Source organism: Mauremys mutica, chromosome 6, assembly GCF_020497125.1.
Source record: "Mauremys mutica isolate MM-2020 ecotype Southern chromosome 6, ASM2049712v1, whole genome shotgun sequence".
Classification (NCBI taxonomy): domain Eukaryota; kingdom Metazoa; phylum Chordata; order Testudines; family Geoemydidae; genus Mauremys; species Mauremys mutica.
In genome coordinates, this window is record NC_059077.1 from 91718190 (window position 1) to 91742252 (window position 24063).

The following is a 24063-nucleotide window of genomic DNA, read 5'->3' on the forward strand; positions in this document are numbered from 1 at the left end:
TATGGCAAAGATTCCATTGACTTTAATGGTGCCAGGAATTTACCCTCATTATCTGTTTCAGTGCTCCATTTGTAAGGGGGAGGAGGTATTAATGTTTTCCTATTTTATTGCTATGTTGTGAGGAAAAGTGTATGTGTGGAGGGGTTATATATTACATTAATGGGGACCACACAAATTGAATAATTCCTGATCATCAAATTAAATTCTCATTGTCATAACACAGTTGCAGGATTAGTATTTTGTAAGTATTGCCATAGAGCTACTGATATTGTTTTACTGATTGTTTGTTTGTGCCAGTAGTTCCCTTTTGGGGATTGGTAATTGATTTTCACTCTACCCTCACCCTACCTTTTCTTGTCATGTGAAAACTCCTTGATTTGTTGCCAGAGAATGTTCACTGGCATCAATAGAAGAAGATGTGGGGGCAGTAACTAAAGTGCTTGTACCATCATGGGAAGACCATGCTGACATTCTTTTTTGCTTTATGTTAAAGAATCAGCCAGTTTAATAGTACACATTAACACAGGCTACTTCACATGGCTGTCATCTCCTAAAATAAGTCAGAGAAACTGCACACATTCTTAAAGATTAAAATCTCTTCACTATATCAATATAGTGTATCTAACTTTTTTGAATTTCCTTTCAATTACAATGTTCAGATGAACATTCTATGTGTAGAAAACATTGTTATTCCATAATTGTAGTCAAAGGATTGACACTTATTTTTGTTATGGGAAGCAATATAAATTCATACTTTTGGTCCAAGAACTGTGTGATCTTCTGTTTATCCTCAGTTTGGCGATGGGTGGAAGCAGTCCAACTTTAAAGTTCTGTTTCAGTTTCAGGCATGTTATGACCAGTTGTGTAATAGGATTTTCTTCAGGCCATTTATGCCTGACATCAGTATCAAACATTTACAAGCCTGACGGTTTCCCTGAGATCTCGCTCTGCGTGCCCATGTCTGTGTCCCGACTGCTCCACCCGGGCCTGCAAAAAGCCCTGTGTAGTATTGGGCATCTCTGCTTCGAAGGAGGCAAGTCTGAAAGCAAATCTGTAGGAAAATTAATGCATCTGATATTACATTAACTTTTCTGTGGTTCTGCTCTGGCTAAGAACCCTATTCTAAGGGGGTGACAAGGAAGGTGAAGTTAGGGGAAGGATCAGAGACTGGAGAGCTGGAATGAAAGCAGATTGTCTATGCGTGGGAAGACCCTGTGCCTTAGGTGGAATTGCAGGATCTGGAGGAATAAAATCCTGCTAATTTTGCAAGTTAAGAGAAAGCCTTCCCCCTAGAACAGTTTGGGAAAAATCCATGAAGGGAACCTTGCTGAGTCTTCCTCCACTTGGAGAGCTTCAAAGGGGTTTACACAGGAGGAGGCTGTTTGGACCTATTTAAAAAAAAAAAATTGACAAATTAATACAAAAATATATTTCTTCTTGGTCATAAAAATTGAAAGGCAGATAAAAAAAGTTGGTTATTCACATATATAAAATATGAATGTAAATCAAATGTACATGTGATTTTAACAATGTCTGTCATAAGCTAGTTAGAATTAATTTTCCAGTTGATATCAAGTGTCCCTGTGCTGACCTTGAAAATGTTGAGGGGTTTGGATTTTTTTTAAAGTCTTGCAGCTAACTGTTCAGAAGAGAAATATTTCTCTCTAGAATGCCTACTTGAGGGGTTTTTTGGGTGGGGAGAAAGAGGATTACAGCATCAATATTTTCAATATTATAATAAGCCCTGATCCTGTGAATGACTATGTGTAGGTGCTTCGGACCAAATGTGTACAGTCAGCTGCAGGATTGGGGTCTTAAATTAGTACTAATAATCCTCTCTTTGTCTGAATACTGGGATTTAGGTCTAGGGAAGAACACAATATGACTTTCTAAAGACAATTTCTCGCATATCTAACTCCACATAAGATTCTATCCTTATCCCTGCTTTAAAAATACACCTTTACTCTGATATAACACTGTCCTCAGGAGCTAAAAAATCTTACCGCGTTATAGGTGAAACTGCGTTATATTAAACTTGCTTTGATCCGCCGGAGCGTGCAGGCCCCCCCAGTGCTGCTTTACTGCGTTATATTGGGTCACGTTATATCGGGGTAGAGGTGTAGTAGCTTTTGTTGTTGATAGGTGGGGTTCTTTGGTATTTCTCTTACTGCAGTGGACTATGTTCTTTCAATAAAGATTCTGTCATCTGTAGTAGTCCCTGTACTGTACTGCATCTATATTCTGCACATCTGTGCAAGCTGCAATGCCTGAGAGTGAGATGCGGTGTGGTGCCAATTTCCCTCCCCCACCACCTCCTCCATTCTCTCTCCTTCCATCCACCTGTGAGAAGAAAGGGGGTGTGGCATGGCAACTCTGTAACCTGTTCCCTGACTGATACGCTATCTATCATGTAGGTAACTACTGTAGTTCAGGGCAATACGTTTCTAGTATTTCCATGTGAAAGCCAGGTAGAGAGATCTGTTTAAAACTTTAGCCCCAAAAGTCATTTTTCTGGTCATTTATCGTGTAGTGGCTTCTGCACTGAAGGGTCTAATTTCAGTACTGTTGTCTATTCAGCTTCCAGTTGCAGTACTCTGAAGTTGATGGAATTCATTTTCCCCATCCATAATGGCTATTGCCTCTTGCACATTTTGGAAACAGGCATTACGTTTTGGCAGGTTTTCTTTGATTTAGTCCACTTTTCAGCAGGAGCAGAAACAGTAATTGCTTCACAGTAAGATAGAATCATAGAATTCAAGATCAGAAGGGACCATTATGATCATCTAGTCTGACCTCCTGCAAGATGCAGGCCACATAAGCCGATCCACCCACTCCTTTAGTGAGCGACCCCTGCCCCATGCTTCGGAGAGCCTTCATCTCAGCAGTGGGCAATTTCACATGAAATCTTAATAGCTGGCTTTCTTCTTAATCTTTGGCATTGTAGGATTGGCTGAAGTCTTAAATATTGTCTTCAAAATAAATAAGTTATTGGTAAGATTTAACTCTTAAGTTTGCTAGATATCAGTTGCTGAGGGAGCCAAGTAGAAGTGTATCTTTCTGTTGTGATGTGCCTCCAATACAGTATTTTTAAACTCCCATCCATATGCAGCTATACAGTATTCTGAATTGTTCTTCCCTCTTTTTATTGGTTTGAGTTTCACCAAACAGTTGCCACAGGAGTTTTTTCATCACTCCCCTATATGCCAGTGTGATTTCCCCCCTCACCCCCCAGCTCTGGTGGCTCAGGAAGGTGGGGATTACAGATGAATCCTTGTGTGTCAGTGCAGTATACTTCCCCTAGACAGTGGTGTTATCACACAGGTGCTGTTATTAATTCACACGTTCAGGTATCCAAAATACATCTTACTTTAGCTGTTTTACTTAACACTTACTATTTCTTTTAAAGGGGCACCATAACATAAAAGAAATCCACTTTTGCATCTGAAAACTTTTTACCAACTGTTGTGCAAGCAACTCCTCAGATTATCGTCACTTACTAAGTGCAATAACTGATTGTTAAAAAAAGTAGAGGAGGTATTTTTCTAGGGTTTTTTTCCTGTTTACTCTGTGAATTTGAAAGTACTTTGACTCTGATCCAAAGCCCATTGAAGTCACTGGAAGGACTCTCATTGAATTCAAGACACTCATTGAGATCAATGGAGTTTATGCCCTTTGTGTGTAGTCATTTTCACTGTTTCCCCTGTATAGTCAATTACTTCCTTCTCTTGTTTGCATGGGTCTTGAATACAGTTGCAGGGGAGTGTTAGACACATTTTAAAAAATTAATAAGTAGGAAAATGTGATTTAAAATAACAAAATTTGCCAGAAGGACTCAGACATGCACAGTACCTGAAACTACTTTAGTATATTTTTTAAAAATACCTAATTAAATCTCAGATTGGTGGGGTCCCTTTTAAATGCCTTTTTAAAAAGAAAGATTTTCGAAGCCAAAGTGTGGCCTGTCTAGGATGGTGGTGGAGTGGCTTAAGAGAACGCAAGTTGCCTCCTTATGGCCCCTCACTAGTTACCCACATGACAGATAGCATCTCAGTCAGGGAACAGATTACAGAGCTGCCATGCCACACACCCTTTCTTCTCACAAGTGGGGGCAGGGGAGAGACATTGGCTCAACACCCCATCTCACTCTCAAGCATGTCAGCTTGCATAGATGTGCAGAATATAGATGCAGTACAGTTTAATCTCTTCCTTGAGCTGCAGAAGACCTGGGAGTGAGACTTATTCCCTGAGTTCCAGATTCTCTCCTGGGTTGCTCTTGGGACAATGCAACAATACACTGCCACTTACTCTGGGATTGTTGTAACAGTTGAGCACTAAGTCAATTAGATCTTCCTTGGGAAAGTTGTTTTGGAGACAGAGAAGGAGGCCACCTTTTAAAATATAACAGTCTAAATGTAATTCTTTTATTTACAATCCTTAAAGAGCATTGTGATTTTAATTTCAGAATTATGTTGTGAGCCTTTCTTTATAGGCAAGTATATCCAAATGTGCAGCTCTGTAGCTCCTAAACCACTTGCAAGTATAAGTTCTGTACAAACTATAGACAATACAAATGTAGTAAACATTGTTAGACTAATTACAATGAAATAAAACAACTGTTAGTGTCTAGAAACAATTTCCTTCTGATGAATGTGCAGCTTTTGTCAAAAATCAATTTTATGGTAGGTAAATATTTGATGCTCCAAACAGAATGTCCTTCCAAAGTCTGATTTTTGCATGTTTCCTATTATTTTAAAAAAGTTACATATACAAAATAATTATGGCTAATTTCTTGCTTTTTTTTCGTTTAATTTTGTTGTATGCAGACTGCTGAAATCAAAGACACTTCTCAAAGATGTAAACAAAAACAAGATGCTATGGAAAAGAAAGACAAACAAGTAAGAGAACCTAAAGTGTGTGGGTTTTTTTAAATTCTTGTTTGCAGGTGCTGTGGAGCATTGATATAATACTAAATACATCACATGAAGTGTTCAGGTAAATATTGTGGAATTTAGTGTTGTTGTGGCTGAGTCACTGTTTGGATTCCATCAGTGACACCCATATTTCAGCCACTCAGGATGGAAAGTTCAACTGGAGATGAAATGTAGTGTTGCAAGCTGTCTGCAGCCTCCACTCCTCCAAGGACCCACATCTGATTGGTACAGCCCCCTCCAAAGTGTACAGAGTCAAATTCGGAGGTAACAGGGACAGAGTATCCAGGAGATGCAGTGATTCATTGTATCTCCCAGCACCCTCAGCACTCAGACTTGCGGAGTTCCTTAAAATTGCTATCCCCGAGGAAAATGAAGTTTATCAGTAGAACAGAGCACTGTCATGGAACAGCTGTCTTCTCAAGTTAGATGCAATGTTCTATTATAAGGAATGTACTTTTTGTATACAGTATGCATATTACAAATTTTTGCTTTTGTTGAATACTTTTGCTACATTAGAATGTTTTCTAGTGCTCACTTACTGTTATCCACTATACCCTGGTGCCTTAAGTCTAACCAGCTGAAGAAACAGAATAGTTGCTTGTGTTAGCTAATCAGAGAGCTTCTATATGTATACAGTTTTAAAAAAATTAAATGCAAAAAGTTGTTAATGCAACATTAAGGCTCCTTATCTAAGCACTCAGTCAATGAATATGAAAATTAAACATAAGGGGGAGAGTTCAAGTTGCATATTCCATTTTGTTATGTTGAATTTATTCAGTCTTGTACTAATTCTCAAAATATCCAGTAGCATGCAACTTTTACTATAATTTTAGATAAACATATATCTGAGGGCAGGTCTTCACTACCCGCCAGATAGATCGATCTCTACCCATCGATCAGGGATCAATTTATTGCGTCTCATCTAGATGCGGATAAATTGATCCCCGAACGCGCTCCCCGTCAACTCCAGAACTCCAGCTCGCAAGAGACAGAAGCGGAGTCGACGGGGGAGCGGTAGCGATTGACTTGCCGCCGTCCTCACAGCCAGGTAAAGTCTACCTAAGATATGCAGACTGAAGTTGCATATCTTAGGTCGACTCCCCCCCCCCCCCCCCCCCCCCCCCCGAGCCCTCCTTCCAGTGTAGACCAGGGCTAAGAATCTGTAATAATCTGTTTAAAGATTGGGATTGTAATACATTTGTTCTTTAAAACTGGCACAAATTCTAGTTATTTTACAAAAAGGCACCAATTTGAGTTAGGTGGGTTTTTGAGCAAGGATGAGATCTTATATTTTTAAACCTGCTTGACTACATCAGCATTTCAGTATGTGTTACAACAATCTTTTGTAATTATCTGCCTTTTGTTGTATATGCAAAAATTCATTTGTAAATGCCATTCTGGGAAAACATTTGCATTTCTCTTAGATTGAAGAAATTCAGCAAGCTTTGAGAATAAAAAACGATGAAGAAATGGATCGACAGAAGAGAATACACAACGCTCGTAAGATGATAGAGGACTGGCAGAATGAGCTCAACAGTACAGGAAACTCTGAGAATCTTCAACCACAGATTGATTCGATTAACAATGAGCTGAGAGAGTTGCAAGAAGAAAAGGCAAATATTGATGGTGAAATGAGTGATCTGCGAAGAGAGAGAGAGAACCTAGAGAGGGAAAAGAAAAGTGAGATTGCTTGATTCTTTCCCTACTATGGTTACTACATGCAATCCTTTTGTGTTGAAGTGACTTAACTGAGACACTAGATCATTTCAAACCTTAGTACATCTCTATAGTGCTTTCATCTGTTCAAGGCCTGTAAAAGTGACAGGGATAGCTTGTTTTTGAAGGGACACCATCAATTTGAAAACTAGTCTTTCAAAAAAAAATGATTGCACGTAGTTTCAATAAACCTGCTCCTCACAGATGTTCCAGTTTGTATGTTTTTCCAATTGAATTTTTCTATGTAAATTATTTTTTCTCTCTTACTATGTGAAAGCCCCATACAAACGAAAGGAAAACTGATAGACTGTACAGGAGAAATGCTGAAACTGACTTTTCAGCATAAAGTAAACAAAATACAGAAGGGTTTTTCTTTATTATAGTAAATTTAGATGTTACTTGTAACATTAAGTTAAAAAAAACTTCTGACAGAAATGGTCATTTTATTAAATTGATGGTATTCATTTAAACTAGAAGAATTAAACGTGGCATGGTGCCAAGATGGTATGTGTAAAATGGCAATATTTTAGTGACTGTTTCTTCTTCTGCCTTTGTTAGATGAACTTGGAGGCCAGCCTTTCTTATCCTTAACGAATTACACTGCACTTTTTAATATTAGCCTGGCCTTTTGTGTTAGTTCTGTCTTGATGTAACTTGAGAGCTAGAATTAAAATTTATCTTTTTAGAGCTCTTCTTGATTAACTTGCTTCCACACATTCTTTGTCTGTATGGCCCCAACACTATGGTATCAAAACACCTCTCATGTATTTATGGATTTATCCTTGCAGTACCCCAATAGAGAACTGAGGCACAGAGAGACTGATTGTCCTGCTTAGTGAGGTCTAGAAAAATAGGAAATTGAACCCTGTCTCCTGAATCCCAGTCCAGTGTCTTAAGCACAAGACTGTCCTCCTTCCCCATTGTTGGAGACTATAGATTGGAAACATTCTGTGTGTTCCTGGAAGATTTTGTAGTATTTTTTTCTTATTATCATGTAGAAACCTCAAGGTCCCTCCCAAAAGGGGGTGACATGAAGAATGCTTCTTCTGTGTGTCTTCAGAGGGAGAATGAGTTCTCCCTTTCCTCTCTTGGGTGGCAAGAACCCTCCCACACCATTCTTGCATTACAGCAACATTCTTCTGTTGTCACCAAATAAATAAATAGAAAAGTACTGAAATAGAAGTTTCTTATCACCCTACCCCCCACAAGTATAACATTTCATTCTCTTCCTTCTCCCTTTTTCTAGTATTGGAGGAGAAGGTTTGGGTTTTTTTTTAAGATAGTGGCAGTCCAGGATTTTTGGCTGTATTATTTGGCAATTGTTTACTTGAATGTCTCTGCACCTAGAATAGGCCCATTGCAAAAATTAATTTGAATATTAATATTTATACCTGGATATTGTTAATCTCTGTTTTGAAGCACATTTCTGTTTATTTCACATAGCTCTGGGATTTAAAATTTTAATGGCGTACATGCTTTAGAATGGATGGGATACTGGTCATAAGTGTATGAAAATAAGAAATGCTCTTTCCTAACCATAATACTGTAGCACTATAATTATTAAACATTAGAAATCTTTAGTTGTGATGTGTAGGCTTGACTTAATATAACTTTCTTAAACAAAATTACAGGAGTAACTGATCGCATTGTACAATTTAACAATATGATGAATCTGAAGGAAGATAAGCTCAGAGGGAGATACCGAGACACACACAATGCTCTTCTGTGGCTAAGGGAGAACAAAGACCGATTTAAAAGAAGTGTCTGTGAACCCATGATGCTTGCAGTAAGAAAATTCGCTTGAGTATAATACTAATTAGTGGCTAATAGTGTGTCTTAAAAAAAATTAAAATCTGGATTGGTTGTTATTTCTATTATAAACCTAAAATTTAGAGGCTCCCTAGCTTATCTACTGTTTTACAATGAGTTAGCAAACTGGAGTTCATTTAAATCAAAGTCTGCAGCTGGTTAAGATGTGTAATTTTTTTCATGCAAGTAATATAACAAGTGTGAAAGTTTTACTAGACTCCTTTGTACCTTGGGTATGTTGTTACATGGATGAACACAGAGTGCTTTCAGCCATCCAACATATAGGTTTCCAATGGAACTGCCCTTCAAGGTGGCCTCTACAAATTCCAGCTGGTGAGATATATCCCTCTTGTATTCCTCTGAAATTTGGGAATCTTCTAAGAAAGCAGTGGTGGTTGGGATTATATGCGAGCCTTCTCATAGTTCTGAATATTCAGAACAGAAGTTTTAAGAGGACTTTTGCTCCTCACCTGCTTCACTTGCTTCTTTTCTACATCTAGCTGCAGGCATAGAGGCGTTCAGTCTGTGCTCAGTCTTGGTTTGTTTCTTGGCCAGACTTTCCTATTATTGCTAATAGTTGTCAGTAATGTTCATTTTATATAGTTTTAGGTACTCAGAAGTCAGTAACTAAGTTTAACTAATCCTTCTAAACTTGCTGCTTCATGCTAGTTTTGGAAATGCCAGAAATGGTTTTGCATTATCAGAATCAAATATTATTTTTGCCTTTTCCAGATCATTCGCTCCTACTGGATATAGCGTTGTCAGGTCAAGTTAATAAAAAAGATATCTTGATCTGAGGGCCATTACCTTTTCTCCTTCAAGGCTAGTTAATCTTCACAGTGTTCATGAACATCTGAATCTTTTCCCCCTAATCTCTACTGTACAATTTTATCCTGTTTCTTTGAGAGTCTTAGGAACATCTGAAACTTTTAAATCAATTAAAATTAGCTCACCAGTTCTGAAATCACTAGTGGAAGCAATCAAACTTTGGTCAATTGCCACTGTATTTAATAGAGTTATATAGTAGTGTGTGTTGGTTCTCTCAAACATATCTTGATCCTTTTACAGCTAATAGTATGATATAATTTTAGTGTATTGATATGTTCCTAGTATTACCATATTTTACCGAGGTACAAAAACCTTCCTTCATCTTAAACAATGGATTTGTTTTGTCTGAGAATTCTTTCGAGAAAACCAGATTGACTTCTAGTAAATTCCAAATCATCTGTCTCCTCACAGGGCCTTGGGTTTCTATATTTATGTTTAGATGTATTCACTGGCTACTAGTGAAATCAATGAGAACTGCATATGAATATCCTAGCGATGAATCTGGAGTTTTCTGATATTTCCACCTTTCCTTAGAGCAGGGTTCGGCAACCTTTCGGAAGTGGTGTCTTCATTTATTCACTCTAATTTAAGGTTTCGCATTCCAGTAATGCATTATAACGTTTTTAGAAGGTCTCTTGCTATAAGTCTATAATATATAACTAAACTATTGTTGTATGTAAAGTAAATAAGGCTTTTAAAATGTTTAAGAAGCTTCATTTAAAATTAAAATGCAGAGCCCCCCGGACTGGTGGCCAGGACCCAAGCAGTGTGAGTGTCACTGAAAATTGCTCGCGTGCTGCCTTTGGTACACGTGCCATAAGTTGCCTACCCCTGCCTTAGAACAAAGTATTGCCTTTGTTTTATTAAATGTTGGCTTGGATATTACCTGTCTTATGTTATTTATTGTTTTTAATGTGTTTTATTTTTATAATTATATTACATCACTCCATGATCCTCCTTTGTCTTTTTATCTGAGCAGATAAACATGAAAGACAATAGACATGCTAAATATGTTGAAAATCACATTTCAGCAAATGATATGAGGGCCTTTGTTTTTGAAAGTCAAGAAGATATGGAAATATTTCTTCGGGAGGCAAGTACTCAGTCATAAAACATGCTAAAAATGTAGCTTAAAATAAATAATATTGATGCAGGAACCCTCCAGTTTAGCGCATACTTATTATGACCACTAAGTAATTTATACACTATGTAATAATACATTTGCTAGGTAAGATCAGGGTTTTTTTTTTGTAAACTGTACTGAGACCACAGATATGCAGACTCCCACCTGATTTTTCTCTTGCATATTTTAAATAAAAGAGCAAGATTTTTCAAAATCCAGAGAGGAGGATTTTTTGCTCTTGCATCCCTGTGCAACTGACTCATACCTGGCTCAGCTACTTAGGTGGGACAGTGGGCTCTGAATGACTGCTGTTGATTTGACTAATGTATTTTCTTGAAAAGCTTTTCCTACATGGTAGTAGTTAGGTAGTGGCTTTTGGAGAACTCAGCTGGTTGGGGCACCACAGTTGTGGGTTTTTGTGGATGCTTGCATATGTTTTAGTGGTTTGTGTTCCTTTCACCTTTTTGTTGAGACACCTTTTTTACTGGATATTTCATCTTGTCTAGTAAATTGAAAATGTATATATTTAAGGAATTGATAAAAAGATCAGTTAAACCTCTGGAGGGGTTAGTTCACATCTGTATTACATATTTCCCAGATGCTGATGCAGAAAAGATCTTCTTGCTACAGTAACTAATTTCTGTCCAGGATTTTGAAGGTCTCCAACGCAACATTGCTAAGGAGATTGATCATTAATGGGGGGAAAAAACATAAGGAGGACTCTTCTTTTCTTTCTTTCAACTGGCCAACTGACCACAGTTTTCTGCTAACTGAATGTAGAGAGAAAGAACGCCTCAGTGGATGTAAATAACTTTGGTTATCATGTGGGAGTCAGAATCATTTCAAATGCATGGTTGTGAGGTTAAGTCAATATAAAGGAAATGTTTGCTTCTATGAAATACATCTTTTTCATACATTAGTATCATTTTAATTTCACTCAAAGCTCTTGTTTTTTGTTACTGAATATCTTGTTTGGTGTAACATTTAGGTGCGTGACCATCAGAAATTAAAAGTTAATGCTGTATGTGCACCCACTGTGTCATGTGCTGAAAATAGACCTTCAAGATCAGTTGAAGAGTTGCAGTAAGTAATAAAATACTTAACCTTAAAACTATTGTCAACATTGAATGTTTTGGTCTCAGTGCAAAATGATGTAGTTGTGCACCCAACTTTTTATTGCACAACTTTTATTGCAAATCAAACTCTTACCTCAAGATCTAATGTTTTTTTTCTTTCTGAATATTTGTGCTAACTTGTCATAAACAAAACTGGTTAAAGATCTATTTGTGATTTTCACCTTTTCTCTTCCTCAGCCAATATGGTGTTTTCTCTTATTTGCGAGAGTTATTTGATGCTCCTCATCCTGTGATGAGTTACCTTTGTTCCCAGTATCGTGTTCATGATGTCCCTGTGGGAACTGAGAAGACCAGAAGCATGATTGAAAGGGTGAGAGGTGCTAAATAACATGAGTAGGACTATGATTTTCTGAAGACCATATTTAGGAAAGTTGCTGCAAAATGGACATGAAAAAAGTTAATTTTGGATACAAATAAAACTTTTCACCTACTTAGTGGGGAGAAAACCAAGACCAGTGGCTTACATAATGAGTAGATTTTAACACATTGGAGCAAACTATTGGTTGCAGTGCTTCACAGGAAGTTAAATGTTCATCGTACCCTAGTAATGCACTAATCAAATCTCTAAAACTCAGAGGTTTATTATGGTAAAAAGTCAAAACTATTAATCTGTTTTGTAGTAACCAAGTAAGCTTTTTGGGTGGCCAGGCCTGAAAGTTTCTGGGTACTTTTAAAGTAAAATAAATTACAAACATTTACCAGCTTTCCAAATTTTAAAATAAATGTTTTCATTTTGGAGCTAGGAAATCTCATGACCCCAACTTGAAACAGTGAACTATTGAGAGCAGTAATTGGAAAGTACTTTCTGCTTGAAATGTCTTGTATCTAATATAGTCTTGTAACCTCCTCATTGTATTATTTGTTTTGATAAAGGAGATGCAAGAAATTTAGACTTGTTTTAAATGGGCTGACAGAAAGAGTCACCTTCCTGGGAAGCCTGCGCATGCACTCTCTCTCTCTCCTTCCCCCCATACCTCACTCAGTGCTGACTTATGCATTTAAGATTTGCACTTGCAACTGTAATAAGAAATACTCCCTTCAGCACCAGTAGTTCTGTTTATGGTGAACAGTTGTTTTTCACCTTGCACAGAGAATGGAATTCCAAAGTGAAAAATTGCTTTTTCTTCTGGGTTATGGTTGGAAATTCACATTTTCTAAGGGAGCCTGTTCTCCTCAATAGGGAGAAAGGGAAAATTAATGCTCATTCAAGGAATAAGGTCTCCAGGCAGGGAAGCTTGCCCCTTATTTGTGGGAGAGGGGTTATCTCTCTCTCTCCTCTCTCATATGTTAGGGAGAGAACAGCAGGGTAGATGAGATGGCAGAAGATAAGAAATTCCCCTTCACCTCCTTATTTCGAAGGAGCTATCTACTGGTCTTGAAGCCCATCCTTTTGATGGGGAGGAAAGAGGAGTCATTTGTTACGTGCTTAAGATTTGCTGGAGTGCACGTCTATGTCCAAAACACATATCGGGTGCATTAGCTGAGGAGAGCTGGCAGCTGCTCCTCAACTCTGCTGGGAATTGTGCTTCCCATGTGAGAAATGACACTTCTCTGCATTTCCTGGGTATGGATGAAAAGGAGCCCCCAGTTCACCAACCTAATGTGTTCATGATATACCTGGGGTAGAACAGCAGTTTTAAAATATCTATGAAGGGAATGCTTTCAAGTATCAAGTGGTTCTCTCTCCCCACTACCCCGACAAGGAACTGTCACACTCCCAATTCATTACTCATGGTGGCAGGTGAGAGAATCCCACCAGTTCCAGAATGTCAACAATAATTTGCCTACTGATCATGTGATCAGCTATTTATTTTGAAACAAAAACTCCTCTTTTGTAGCACTTACCTAATATTTTATACAACTTGAAGTCATAAATGATACTTTCTGTAGCCTAGAACAGGAGCTAATAACTTTTCTACTGTGGTTACACAAACATGAAATTTCAAACATTAATAATTTTAAACTTTTTCCTTCACTTAAACTTGGCTTGATTTTCTTTCCTCTGCTGTGTGGACCACAGTTATGTGAGATGTTATGTGAATTTTATATTGGCTGTTTTGAGTTATTTGGGCACCACAACTGTTTTTTTCAGTGAAATGTGTGATATTCCTCATGCTCTCATAATAACTCTAATACTTAAATTAATTTTACTAAAATGTTGCAAACAAATTAATTTTTGGGCTCAGACCAAGCATGGGAAGGTTTACTCATAGACCTGAAGGAGAAAAAAGAGTTAAAATGGAATTGCCCTCTCAACCTTAAGGTGAACTGCAAAGCAAAATGAAGACTTAGTTAAGCACAGATTTCAGTACTCAGTAACCTCAGAGTATCCAGGTTGTGGGGAGAATTTTGTACAGAGATTTTTAATTAATAATTTTCTAATTATTTTCCATTCTGGAAACTTCTTGATTCATCGTGATTCATTGACGATGTCACATAATCCTTCTGAAATATTGCAGTACCATGGGTTGTAATGAGGCTTCCCTTATTTCTGATGTCTCCATCTTGAGTGTCTTCAGTGAATCATGAAGTACCAGATATCAGGGAAGGTATGAGATTTTAAAAGAATAATGATAAATTCAGTGATAAATTCCACACCTCCTTTCAGGTATCTGTTCTTAACCAAAGTCTCAGTTTTGCTTTGGGACTTACCTCAAACGGTAACTCTTTGGAATACCATAATAGACATTTATATAGCATCTTTCTTCTCCAAAAATCTGAAAGAACTACCTATATAGTTTTGTGTCTATACAGGAGTCATTCACTCATCACAGAAGTTGTTTTACTTTGTATGACAACACAGAAAGAGTGTGATGTATTTTTTTTTATTGCTACTTTAAATCAGTCGGCAAAAACTTCAAATTCAATGATGCAACAAACTTGTTGAATCTCCGTTATGCAATGCATGTTCATACACCAGAAACTTGGCTAATTTTAGTATCCCCACTCCAAATCATAGTTAGTTTATTTCCTATTCTGAAAATAATCTTCCTTGTTCATAATAGGTGAGCCTTACATAAGATTTTTGTCAAATGGCTTTGTTTTTCATGTTTAGGTCATACAAGAAACCAAATTTAAGCAAATCTACACAGCAGAAGAAAGGTATTCAGTGAGAGTGTCTGCTTATACAAACCAAACTATTTCTAGTAACACATCCCTGAGACCAGCGCAGTTTCTCACTGTCACAGTAGATGCAGATGAAAGAAGGCAGTTGGAAAACCAACTAAAGGTAGGCTGTTTTATTTTAGTGTTTAGAAAAAAATTCTGAAGTACATAGATTGAAATACTGCCAATTTTTTGTTCAGTAAAACTGTAGTATTTGGCCTGGATCTGGTATGATTGTAATGAGAATATTAAAGATTTTTTGTGTCACTATTTACTATAGGATATTAATAGACTTCTCCAGTTACGAGATTCTCAATTGCATACATTATATGAGAGGCAGAAGGGTCTGGAACGCAAAGATAATGAGCTGAGACAGCAAAAGAAGGAACGTTTGGAGAGAAAAAACAAAAGGAAACAACTGGAATCAAAAATTAGTATGAAACATGATAGGTATGACTTCTGATGAGCCTGTTTGATTGCAAATATTTTCTCTTGCTGAGACAGCATTAAGATACAGAAATAAGTCTGAAATATTAACATCAGTTATAATTTTGTATGTTGGTGACTAGGGCCATTTCAATAACAAAATGGAAATAACAAGCAATCCCTAAAATGTGTCTTGGCTACCTCTAGCCCATTGATTCTGATAAGATATAATTTATTCTTAAGAACTAGTTGGCAGCTGGGCTTCAGAAATGGGGTGGTATAGGTAATGCAGAGGCTTGATTCTCACACCTTTCACTTTTGAAATATAGGTAGGTTCATCTGTGATTGAGGTCACCAGTGAGGATATATTAGTTCTCTTAAGCCTGGTCTACACACAGTTTTGTATACTGGTGAAACAGTTTCTGATACAAATGAGGAGGGGGAGGAGGAGGATGATTAAAATAAAATAATTATACTGGATGTTGTTATACCAGTATAAAGGTACCTTTATACTCATAATAGTTTTATTTATTTTCCCTTATAGGAATAAGCATACTGATATAAGCACCTTTATACTGGTATACATGCATCTGCACTATGTGGTTGTACACTTTAACTACCAATATAGTTAAAGCAGTACAACCTTTGTGTATAGACAAACCCTTAATCTAGTTTCCCATGGGTGTTTTGGTCTGTTACAAGATTATCACACAATTTTACATGATCAACAGAGATGTTATCTGGTCTTTGTTTCATAAACACTTGAAAAACCAAACTGAAGCCTCAACCCTAAAAGGGTTCATCTTCAAATATTATCTTAGTACTCTCATGAAACACCATTATATTCTTTTTTTGCTGATGAGATGGGAAATAAAGTACATTATAGCAAGTACTACAAAGATAAATGCACTGACCTCAATGTGGTCATGTAGCCTCCTTGCATCTTAGTGTTACAATGTTGCTTCATTTTCCTAGGACATCATTAGAGGATAAAGTATAGACAGTGGTTTCTAAATTCAGATTCAGTTCTGCTTTGTTGTTCAGCCAGAATGGGTTATAGCAAGTTAAACCTTCCTCCCAGAAACTAATCCTGTTGCTTAATCTCCATTAGTCCAGTGAAGACAAAATCCTGAAGTTTCTCTTTAATTCAGATCTCCTAATCAGTTGTATGTTGCACTGCTTCAGTACCAGAAAACTCAGTCACTTTTTTTCTTAAGGTTTATCATATAGTGGAGAAAATATTTTTTGTCAGTAAAAAGAGGAGGCAAATAATTTTTGAAGCTTTGTGCTAATGTGTAACCACTCTTAAAATATTTGACCAAAATTTTGAAACTGGACTCCTAAATAAGTGGCCAAATTTTCTGAAGTCAGTGGGAGTGCAGATACTCAGCATCTCTGAAGATCAAGACACTGTTATTTAAGTGCTTAACTTTGGGAAACCAGGCTTAAAAACATAGGCCAAAATTTCCAAACTCTCTTCTGCAGTGAGTGCAATAAGAGAAGATAAGTAGCTGTTTTTCATAAATTAATACATATAACAGAAATGAAAGAAAACAGCCTTAACTCTGCCTTGTAATGATGCGATGAAGGGGGAAAAAATCAGTTTAATCTTTTTGGGAACACACTCGAAAATGCCTTAATTTTAATTATATCCTCACTGAATGATGACATTACAGGGTACCGTTAGGATTACTTAAGTGTCTTAATTGTGCATTACTTGCCTTAACACGTTCAGATTTCTTATAGGTGTAATCTTAATTCTGAATTCCTTGGGTTGAAAATGCTTGGTTTGGGGATAATGACAAGGATGTTGGAAGAGTCTTTACTCTAAAATTAGGCTTAGTCTACACTTTAAACTTAGGTCAACCTAGCTTCATCACTCAGGTCTGAAAGTTTTTGCATCCTGTGCAACATAGTTAGGTTGACCTAACCCCCACTGTAGACACAGCTAAGTTGACAGAAGAATTCTTGCATCAGTCTAGCAACTGCCTCTCAGAGAGGTAGATTACCTACATCAACAGAAAAACTCCTTCTGTCAGTGTAGGAAGTGTCTACGCTACAGTGCTACAGCAGCACATCTTCAGCACCATAGCTGTGTGACTGTAGCGTCTGTAGTGCAGACATACTCTTAGTGATACATACTCTCAATCTTAACAGTCAAAAGACAGTATCTGATAGCTGTACCGTTATCATGTAGAAGAATCTAAGTTCTGAAATAGGATAAATTCAGTTTTGGGTTTGAGATGGTGTTCTAATCCATAGAGCAACATTATCACCTTTTTTGGAAAGCTGACCTGCATTTAGTCTGCTTACAGACAATAGAAAAAGGAAATGGAGGAGGAATGTAAGATTTGTTTTAGAACCATAGTTAAGAATGAGATCCCTTTTACAGATAACATTTTCTGCTGAATTTTTTACAGAATCCTTTAGGATGGGAGGGGGAGGAAGTCAAGAGGCAGAAAAATCATTCTTCTTCGAGTGATTGCTCCTATGCATTCCAGTTAGGTGTGCGCGCCGTGCGTGCACGGCTCTTCGGAAGGTTTTTACCCTAGCAACTCCGGCGGGCCGGCTGGGCGCCCCCTGGAGTGGCGCCACTATAGCGCAGGATATATACCCCAGCCGGCCCGTCCGCTCCTCAGTTCCTTCTTTCCGCCCGTGACGGCCGTTGGAACAGTGGAGCACAGCTTAGCTGACCTCCACTTCCCTAGCTACTCGTAGTTTTCTCTCGTTCTGTTTATAGTTGTAGTTAACTCTGTGTGTTTGTAGAATAGTATAGTGTATTTATTTTACAGGGGTCGGGGTTTATCCCCTTCCCCTCACTCGGTGCCGGGTCCGATGCCCGGTCCACAGCGTGTTCTAATGCTCGGCCAGCCACAAGCCGCTGCCGACAAGAGATCTTCTCCTAAGTGCTTCGAGGGATCTTACCTCCCAGATAAGTGCTGCATTTGTGAGGCCCTTAATCAGTGATCAAAGGGGAGCGGGGCTTTCGTTTTAAACAGCTCCTGAGGGAGGCAGCTCTTGCTCCTCCGCTCTCGGCGCCAAGCGCTAGTTAGTCTTCACGGCGCGCTCCCTCGGCACCGGACCGCCGGTGCCGCCAAGGCCTCCTGGCACCACCGTCGCTGACTCCGACGCACCCTCGGCATGGACCCCTCTCCTGGAGGATGAAGAGTTACTCCGGCCAGGCAAGAGCCGTCGAGTCCGGTGCTGGAAAGCTCCCCGGTACGCACCGTGGTCGAGCTCGCCCGGAAGCTGCGTCCAAGCCGCCTGCTCCGCAGCCGAGCGCTATGCTCAGTCGGATCGCCCGGCACCGATGTCTGCCGCGGCACCGACAATATCCGCACCTTTCACTCCGGCCAGGCAAGAGCCGTCGAGTCTGGTGCTGGAAAGCTCCCCGGTACGGACCGTGGTCGAGCTCGTTCTGAAGCTGCATCCGAGCCGCCTGCTCCGCAGCCGAGCGCTATGCTCCGTCGGATCGCCTGGCACCGATGTCTGCCGCGGCACCGACACTATCCGCACCTTTCACTCCGACCAAGCAAGAGCCGACGAGTCCGGTGCTGGAAAGCTCCCCGGTACGGACCGTGGTCGAGCTCGCTCTGAAGCTGCGTCTGAGCCGCCTGCTCTGCAGCCGAGCGCTATGATCCGTCGGATCGCCCGGCACCGATGTTGGCCGCGGCACCGACAATATCCGCACCGTTAACTCCGGCCAGGCAAGAGCCGTCGAGTCAGGTGCTAGAAAGCTCCCTGGTACGCACCGTGGTCGAGCTCGCCCGGAAGCTGTGTCCGAGCCGCCTGCTCCGCAGCCGAGCGCGATGCTCAGTCGGACCGCCCGGCACCGATGTCTGCCGCGACACCGACAGTATCCACACCGTTAGCTCCGGCCAGGCAAGAGCCGTCGAGTCTGGTGCTGGTAAGCTCCCCAGTACGGACCATGGTCGAGCTCGCTAGGATGCTGCGTCCGAGCCGCCTGCTCCGCAGCCGAGCGCTATGTTCAGTGGGACCGCCCGGCACCGATGTCTGCCGCGGCACCGTCAATGTCCGCACCGTTAACTCCGGCCAGGCAAGAGCCGTCGAGTCCGGTGCCGGAAAGCTCCCCGGTACGGGCCGTGGTCGAGCTCGCCCTGAAGCTGCGTCCGAGCCGCCTGCTCCACAGCCGAGCGCTATGCTCCGTCGGATCCCCCGGTACCGATCTCTACCGCGGCACCAACAATGCCCGCACCATTAACTCTGGCCAGGCAAAAGCTGTCGAGTCCGGTGCTGGAACGCTCCCCGGTACGGGCCGTGGTCGAGCTCGCTATGAAGCTGCATCCGTGGTGCCAGTTAGGGTCGAGCTCACTATTCCCTCCTCGCCGGAGACAGTGTCCACGGCGAGGGGGCTGATTGCAACGACAGCATCTGCGCTGCCTCAACCCCCGGCACCGACGGTGCGGGTTACATAGTCGATGGGCAAGCCTGCCTTGATCAAACCACCCTACCTCGGCACCGCAGAGCGGCACCGTTCAGGGTCGCGGTCCCGCAGATGTTCTCGGTCCCGTCACCGATCTAGGTCTCGGCACCGTTCTCCATGTTGGTACCAGTAGTGCTCGCGGCACCGGTCAGCATCCTGATCCCTGGTCCGGGACACTCAGCACCAATCAAGCCCCAGGCACCGGGACGCTCGTAGCCACTCCTGATCATCGAGCCTCGCACCCTCGGTCGACCGCCCGGCACAGCTTCGGTGGCGGGTCCCGTTCTCGGTACCGGTCTGTCTACCGGTACCGATCCCCGGTGTCGCATCGAGCGACGTCAGTTACAGACGGAGACTCTACCAAGAGCTTTCAGCTCCTCCAGGGCCATCCAGCCACGCATCAGTGTCGTCCCGTGCGGACACTTCATATGCGTAGCACTCTGTTTTCCGATGTGCCCTCCAGAGTCTTCCAGGAGACCTATCAGTGGTCATTCTGGACGCCTGGCGTGTACTTCCGCGCCAGAGGCGTACCGGTGATCCCATCTCGCTCCGTTCCCTCGGAGCTCCGGGTGCCAGAGGTGACAATTAGTCGTCCCCGTCCGACCGGTACAGAGCAACCCCCGGTTCGGCACCGGGCTCCCAGATCCCACAGGATCAGGAGGTCGTCCAGGAGCTCGAGCCCACACAGGACCCACTTGTCCCTGGCCTTTCTTCTTCCTCCTCCCCAGATGAGGCGGGGGCAGGAACATACCCCTCCGGCCCTCCTCTAATCGAAATGTGACCAGCCCCTAAATCCAAAGAGGCTGGGCGTGTGGTCTTACTGGGCCGTAAGATGTACCCGGAGGGGGCCCTGCAACTTCGTGCAGCGAACCAGCAAGCCCTGCTTATCCGCTACTGTGGGTAGCAGCGGGCAAATTTACGGAGTCGCTCCTTCGGAACTCCCGTCAAGAGTTCGATGCCCTCCTGCAGCAAAGGACGGAGCTGGAGAGAGCTTCCCTCCAGGCCTCATTGGGCGCAGCTGACTCCGCTGCCATGACCCTGGCCTCGGGTGTTGCCACGCGGCGCGTTTCATGGCTCCAGTTGTCGAGCCTTCCCTCGCAGCTGCGGCACGCGATACAGGTCTTGCCCTTCAATGGCACAGGCCTGTTCTCTGAAAACACTGGCCCTAGGCTGCAGACCCTAAAGGGCAGCAGGGTCACTTTGCTCTCTCTCTCTCTCTCTCTCTCTCTCTCTCTCTCGGCATGCACACGCCGGTGATTCAGCGCCGACGTTTCCGTCCCCAACCTCCGCTCTTGCCCTGTGCCTTGACAAAGTCAGGACTTGGCCAGCGGGCGTGGCTTACACGGTCGTGGCCATCAATCCGCACCCCAAAGGAGTCGAAATTAGGGTCCTTCTGACCACCAATGGGGCAAAAGCCTACCCATCCTCGCCCCTCCTAAGGACCCCTCTCACGACCGATTCCTCTGGCAAGAGGTGCGGACGCTCCTCTTCATCGGAGCTATACAGGAGGTACCTAAGGGTGAAACCTAATCCCCTAGGCGAAGGGAGGTCTCAGACCTACCCTAGACCTGCGGGAACTCAACAAGTCACGATGCAGAGTTCCGCATGGTACCCAGAGCGACCGTCATCCCATCCTGGGATCCCGGAGACTGGTACGCCGCCCTCGATATGAAGGGCGCGTGTTTTCATGTCGCCATTTCTCTTCCACACAGAAGGTACCCTCGGTTTGGGGCCTACCATCATTATTCCCAGTATACAGCCCTCCCGGTTGGCCTCTATACAGCCCAGGGGTATTCAAAGTGCATGGCTGTAGTCGCCGCCTTTCTTCGCCACCGTCGCATACACGTTCTCCGTATCTAGGCGTCTGGCTCCTTCGTAGAACCACCGGGCCCAAAGTACCAGTCATGTGGGCATCGACACGAACCTATTCCTGTGTCCAGGCCTGATGATCAATAGTAAACTCCACTCTGATTCCCATACAGGGAAGGGAATTCATTGGGGCTGTCCTGGACTCCAGACTCGCACTTGCCTAGGTTTCCTGAGTCACATGGCTGTCTACACGTTTGCAACCAAACATGCCAGGCTTCGCCTCTGTTCACTTCAATCATGGCTCACCTGGGTGTGCCACCCGGGCAGAGATGGCATACTCGTGGTCGGCTCGTTCCCCCCGAGCAGCCTAGGCTCCCTCCACCAGGAGTCGGCGTCCTCCCCGGTGCATCCGGGGATGCTGTTTCTTTCACCCCTCGGGGTCCCTCATGACAGACAGCCCATCTCTCAGCTGGGTGCGCACCTGGAGTAGTTTCGCACTCACGGCCTTCGGTCAGCGCAAGAGCTGGCCTTACACATCAATATCCAAGAGCTGAGAGCAGTCTGCCTTGTGTACCAGGCGATTCAGCCGGCGGATCGCTTCAGCAGATCCTTCCTGTCTCACAAGTGGTGGTTTCCTCCCGTCTTTATCTATTCTGTTTTTCAGAGGTTGGGTCTTTCCCCGCATAGCCCTCCTCGCTCTTGCGAGAACGGAAAGAGAGAGAGAAATTCTCCTCGTTCCAAGGCCTCTCCCCAGGCTCGGTCTTGGAGGATTTTCCTGTGGCCGTGGATCAGCCATCTATCGTACGCTTTCCACTGTCCCCACCGGTTCACAAGGTCCTACTCAAACTCCGCAGGGACAGAACGCCCCTGATCGGGATCGCTCCAGTGTAACCTGGGCAGCCCTGGCACACCATGTTGCTACACCTGTCGGTAGCAACCCTCTTGGCACAGACCCCATGACGTGGAATCACTGCAACCTTCACCACCCGCTCTTGTAATCCCTGCACCTCACAGCAGGACTCCTGTGTGGCTAAACCGATCCGAGTTACGTTGTTCGACCTCGGTTCTACGGGATTCTCCGGGGTGGTATAAAACCGTCCATTCGGTTGAAGTATCTGGCCGAGTGGAAGCGTTTCTCATGCTGCTCCGAAACGCGCAAGGTTTCTCCCGCCGAGCTCCCGCTCCATTCCATCTGGTTCCTCAGGGCTTGGAGCATTTATACACTCCCCCAGTGGGGCCCCGCCATAAACCTGGCTCTTCAATCTGGTTCTAACCAGTTTTATGACTGCCCTATTCGAGCCACTGTCAACAGGCTCGTTGATATAACTATCCTGCAAGTCAGTTCCGGTAGCCTTTCCTGCGGCCACACGAGTCTCCGAGCTTCAGACTCTCACAATAGGCCCAAGGTATACTGTGTTCCTCAAGGACAAGGGCAGTTATTACCACGTCCGACCTGCCTCCCTAAGGAGGTGTCGGCCTTTTATATCTACCAGGATATCTTCCTTCCGGTCTTCTTTCCGAAGCCACTCTCTTTGCAAGGAGAGCAACGGTTGCCCTCCTTCGACATCTGTAGGGCGTCCGCAATCTATATCTTGCGGACAGAGCCCTCTCGTATCGCCCCCACAACCTTCATCGTACCGGCATACCGGACGAAGGGCATACCTGTCTCCTCCTAGAGGATTTCATCTTCAATGACATTGTGCATTTGCACCTCTTCTGTTTTGGCCCATGTTCCATAGAGCCACCTTGCTGCACATTCCGCCAGGGCTCACGCTTCTCAGCTGCCTTCCTGGCTCGCTTTCCCTTTCAGGGGATGTGTTGTACACCTATCTGGTCCTCGGTCCACACCTTTGCCTCATTGGTCCCGGAGTCCAGAGCTGTTGCAGCCTCTGGCTTAGCGGTTGCGTTCTGCAACATCTAACTCCGACCCCACCGCCTATGTAAGGCTTGGGAATCACCTAACTGGAATGCATAGGAGCAATCACTCGAAGAAGAAAAGACGGTTACTCACCGTAGTAACTGTTGTTCTTCAAGATGTGTTGCTCCTATCCATTCCAGACCTGCCCTCCTTCCCCACTGTCGGAGTAGCCGGCAAGAAGGAACTGAGGAGCGGACGGGCCGGCTGGGGTATATATCCTGCGCTATAGCGGCGCCACTCCAGGGGGCGCCCAGCCGGCCCGCCGGAGTTGCTAGGGTAAAAATCTTCCGAAGAGCCGTGCACGCGCGGCGCGCACACCTAACTGGAATGGATAGGAGCAACACATCTCGAAGAACAACAGTTACTACGGTGAGTAACCGTCTTTTTCCCCGTTTTCTTTATTTAGTAAGGGCAGTTGGACCTCTTCTAATTTTCAATGTATTCATTTATGATGGATCCTTTGGGATTAAGAACCTGGGTATCTCAGCATGATTTAATCAGTATTAATAATAAATTGGTTTTTTTCATAGTTTGAAACAGATGGAGCAAGATGCCATCAATCTAGAAGAGGAGTCTCAACAAACAAATGCTAGGATCAAAGAAATTAATGTCCAAAAAGCAAAACTTGTTACAGAATTAATGCAACTCATAAAGGTATGGCTCCTTCTTAGCTTTATACACTTTTTCCTTGTCGTGAAGGGCCTAGTATTGTTAAAAATAAAAAAGGGGGGGGGGGGAGAAGTGGAGCTGCCTCAATAGTGGGAGGCGTTTTGAAATGTAGGTTTTTATTGTTAAAAGAGCTACGTTTACTTCTGCTA

General features: G+C 42.8%; 1 protein-coding gene across 1 annotated transcript in view; it reads left to right on the top strand.

Annotated features, from left to right (window-relative positions):
- The window catches only part of SMC5 (structural maintenance of chromosomes 5), a 96958-nt gene that overhangs the window by 44541 nt on the left and 28354 nt on the right, over nt 1-24063 (top strand). Inside the window, exons 8-16 of the mRNA XM_045021685.1 lie at nt 4824-4895; nt 6356-6611; nt 8279-8433; nt 10264-10377; nt 11396-11490; nt 11721-11853; nt 14599-14772; nt 14929-15098; nt 23776-23899. Of these exons, the coding sequence (XP_044877620.1) occupies nt 4824-4895; nt 6356-6611; nt 8279-8433; nt 10264-10377; nt 11396-11490; nt 11721-11853; nt 14599-14772; nt 14929-15098; nt 23776-23899 (1293 nt within the window). The remainder of the gene's footprint in view (nt 1-4823; nt 4896-6355; nt 6612-8278; nt 8434-10263; nt 10378-11395; nt 11491-11720; nt 11854-14598; nt 14773-14928; nt 15099-23775; nt 23900-24063) is intronic.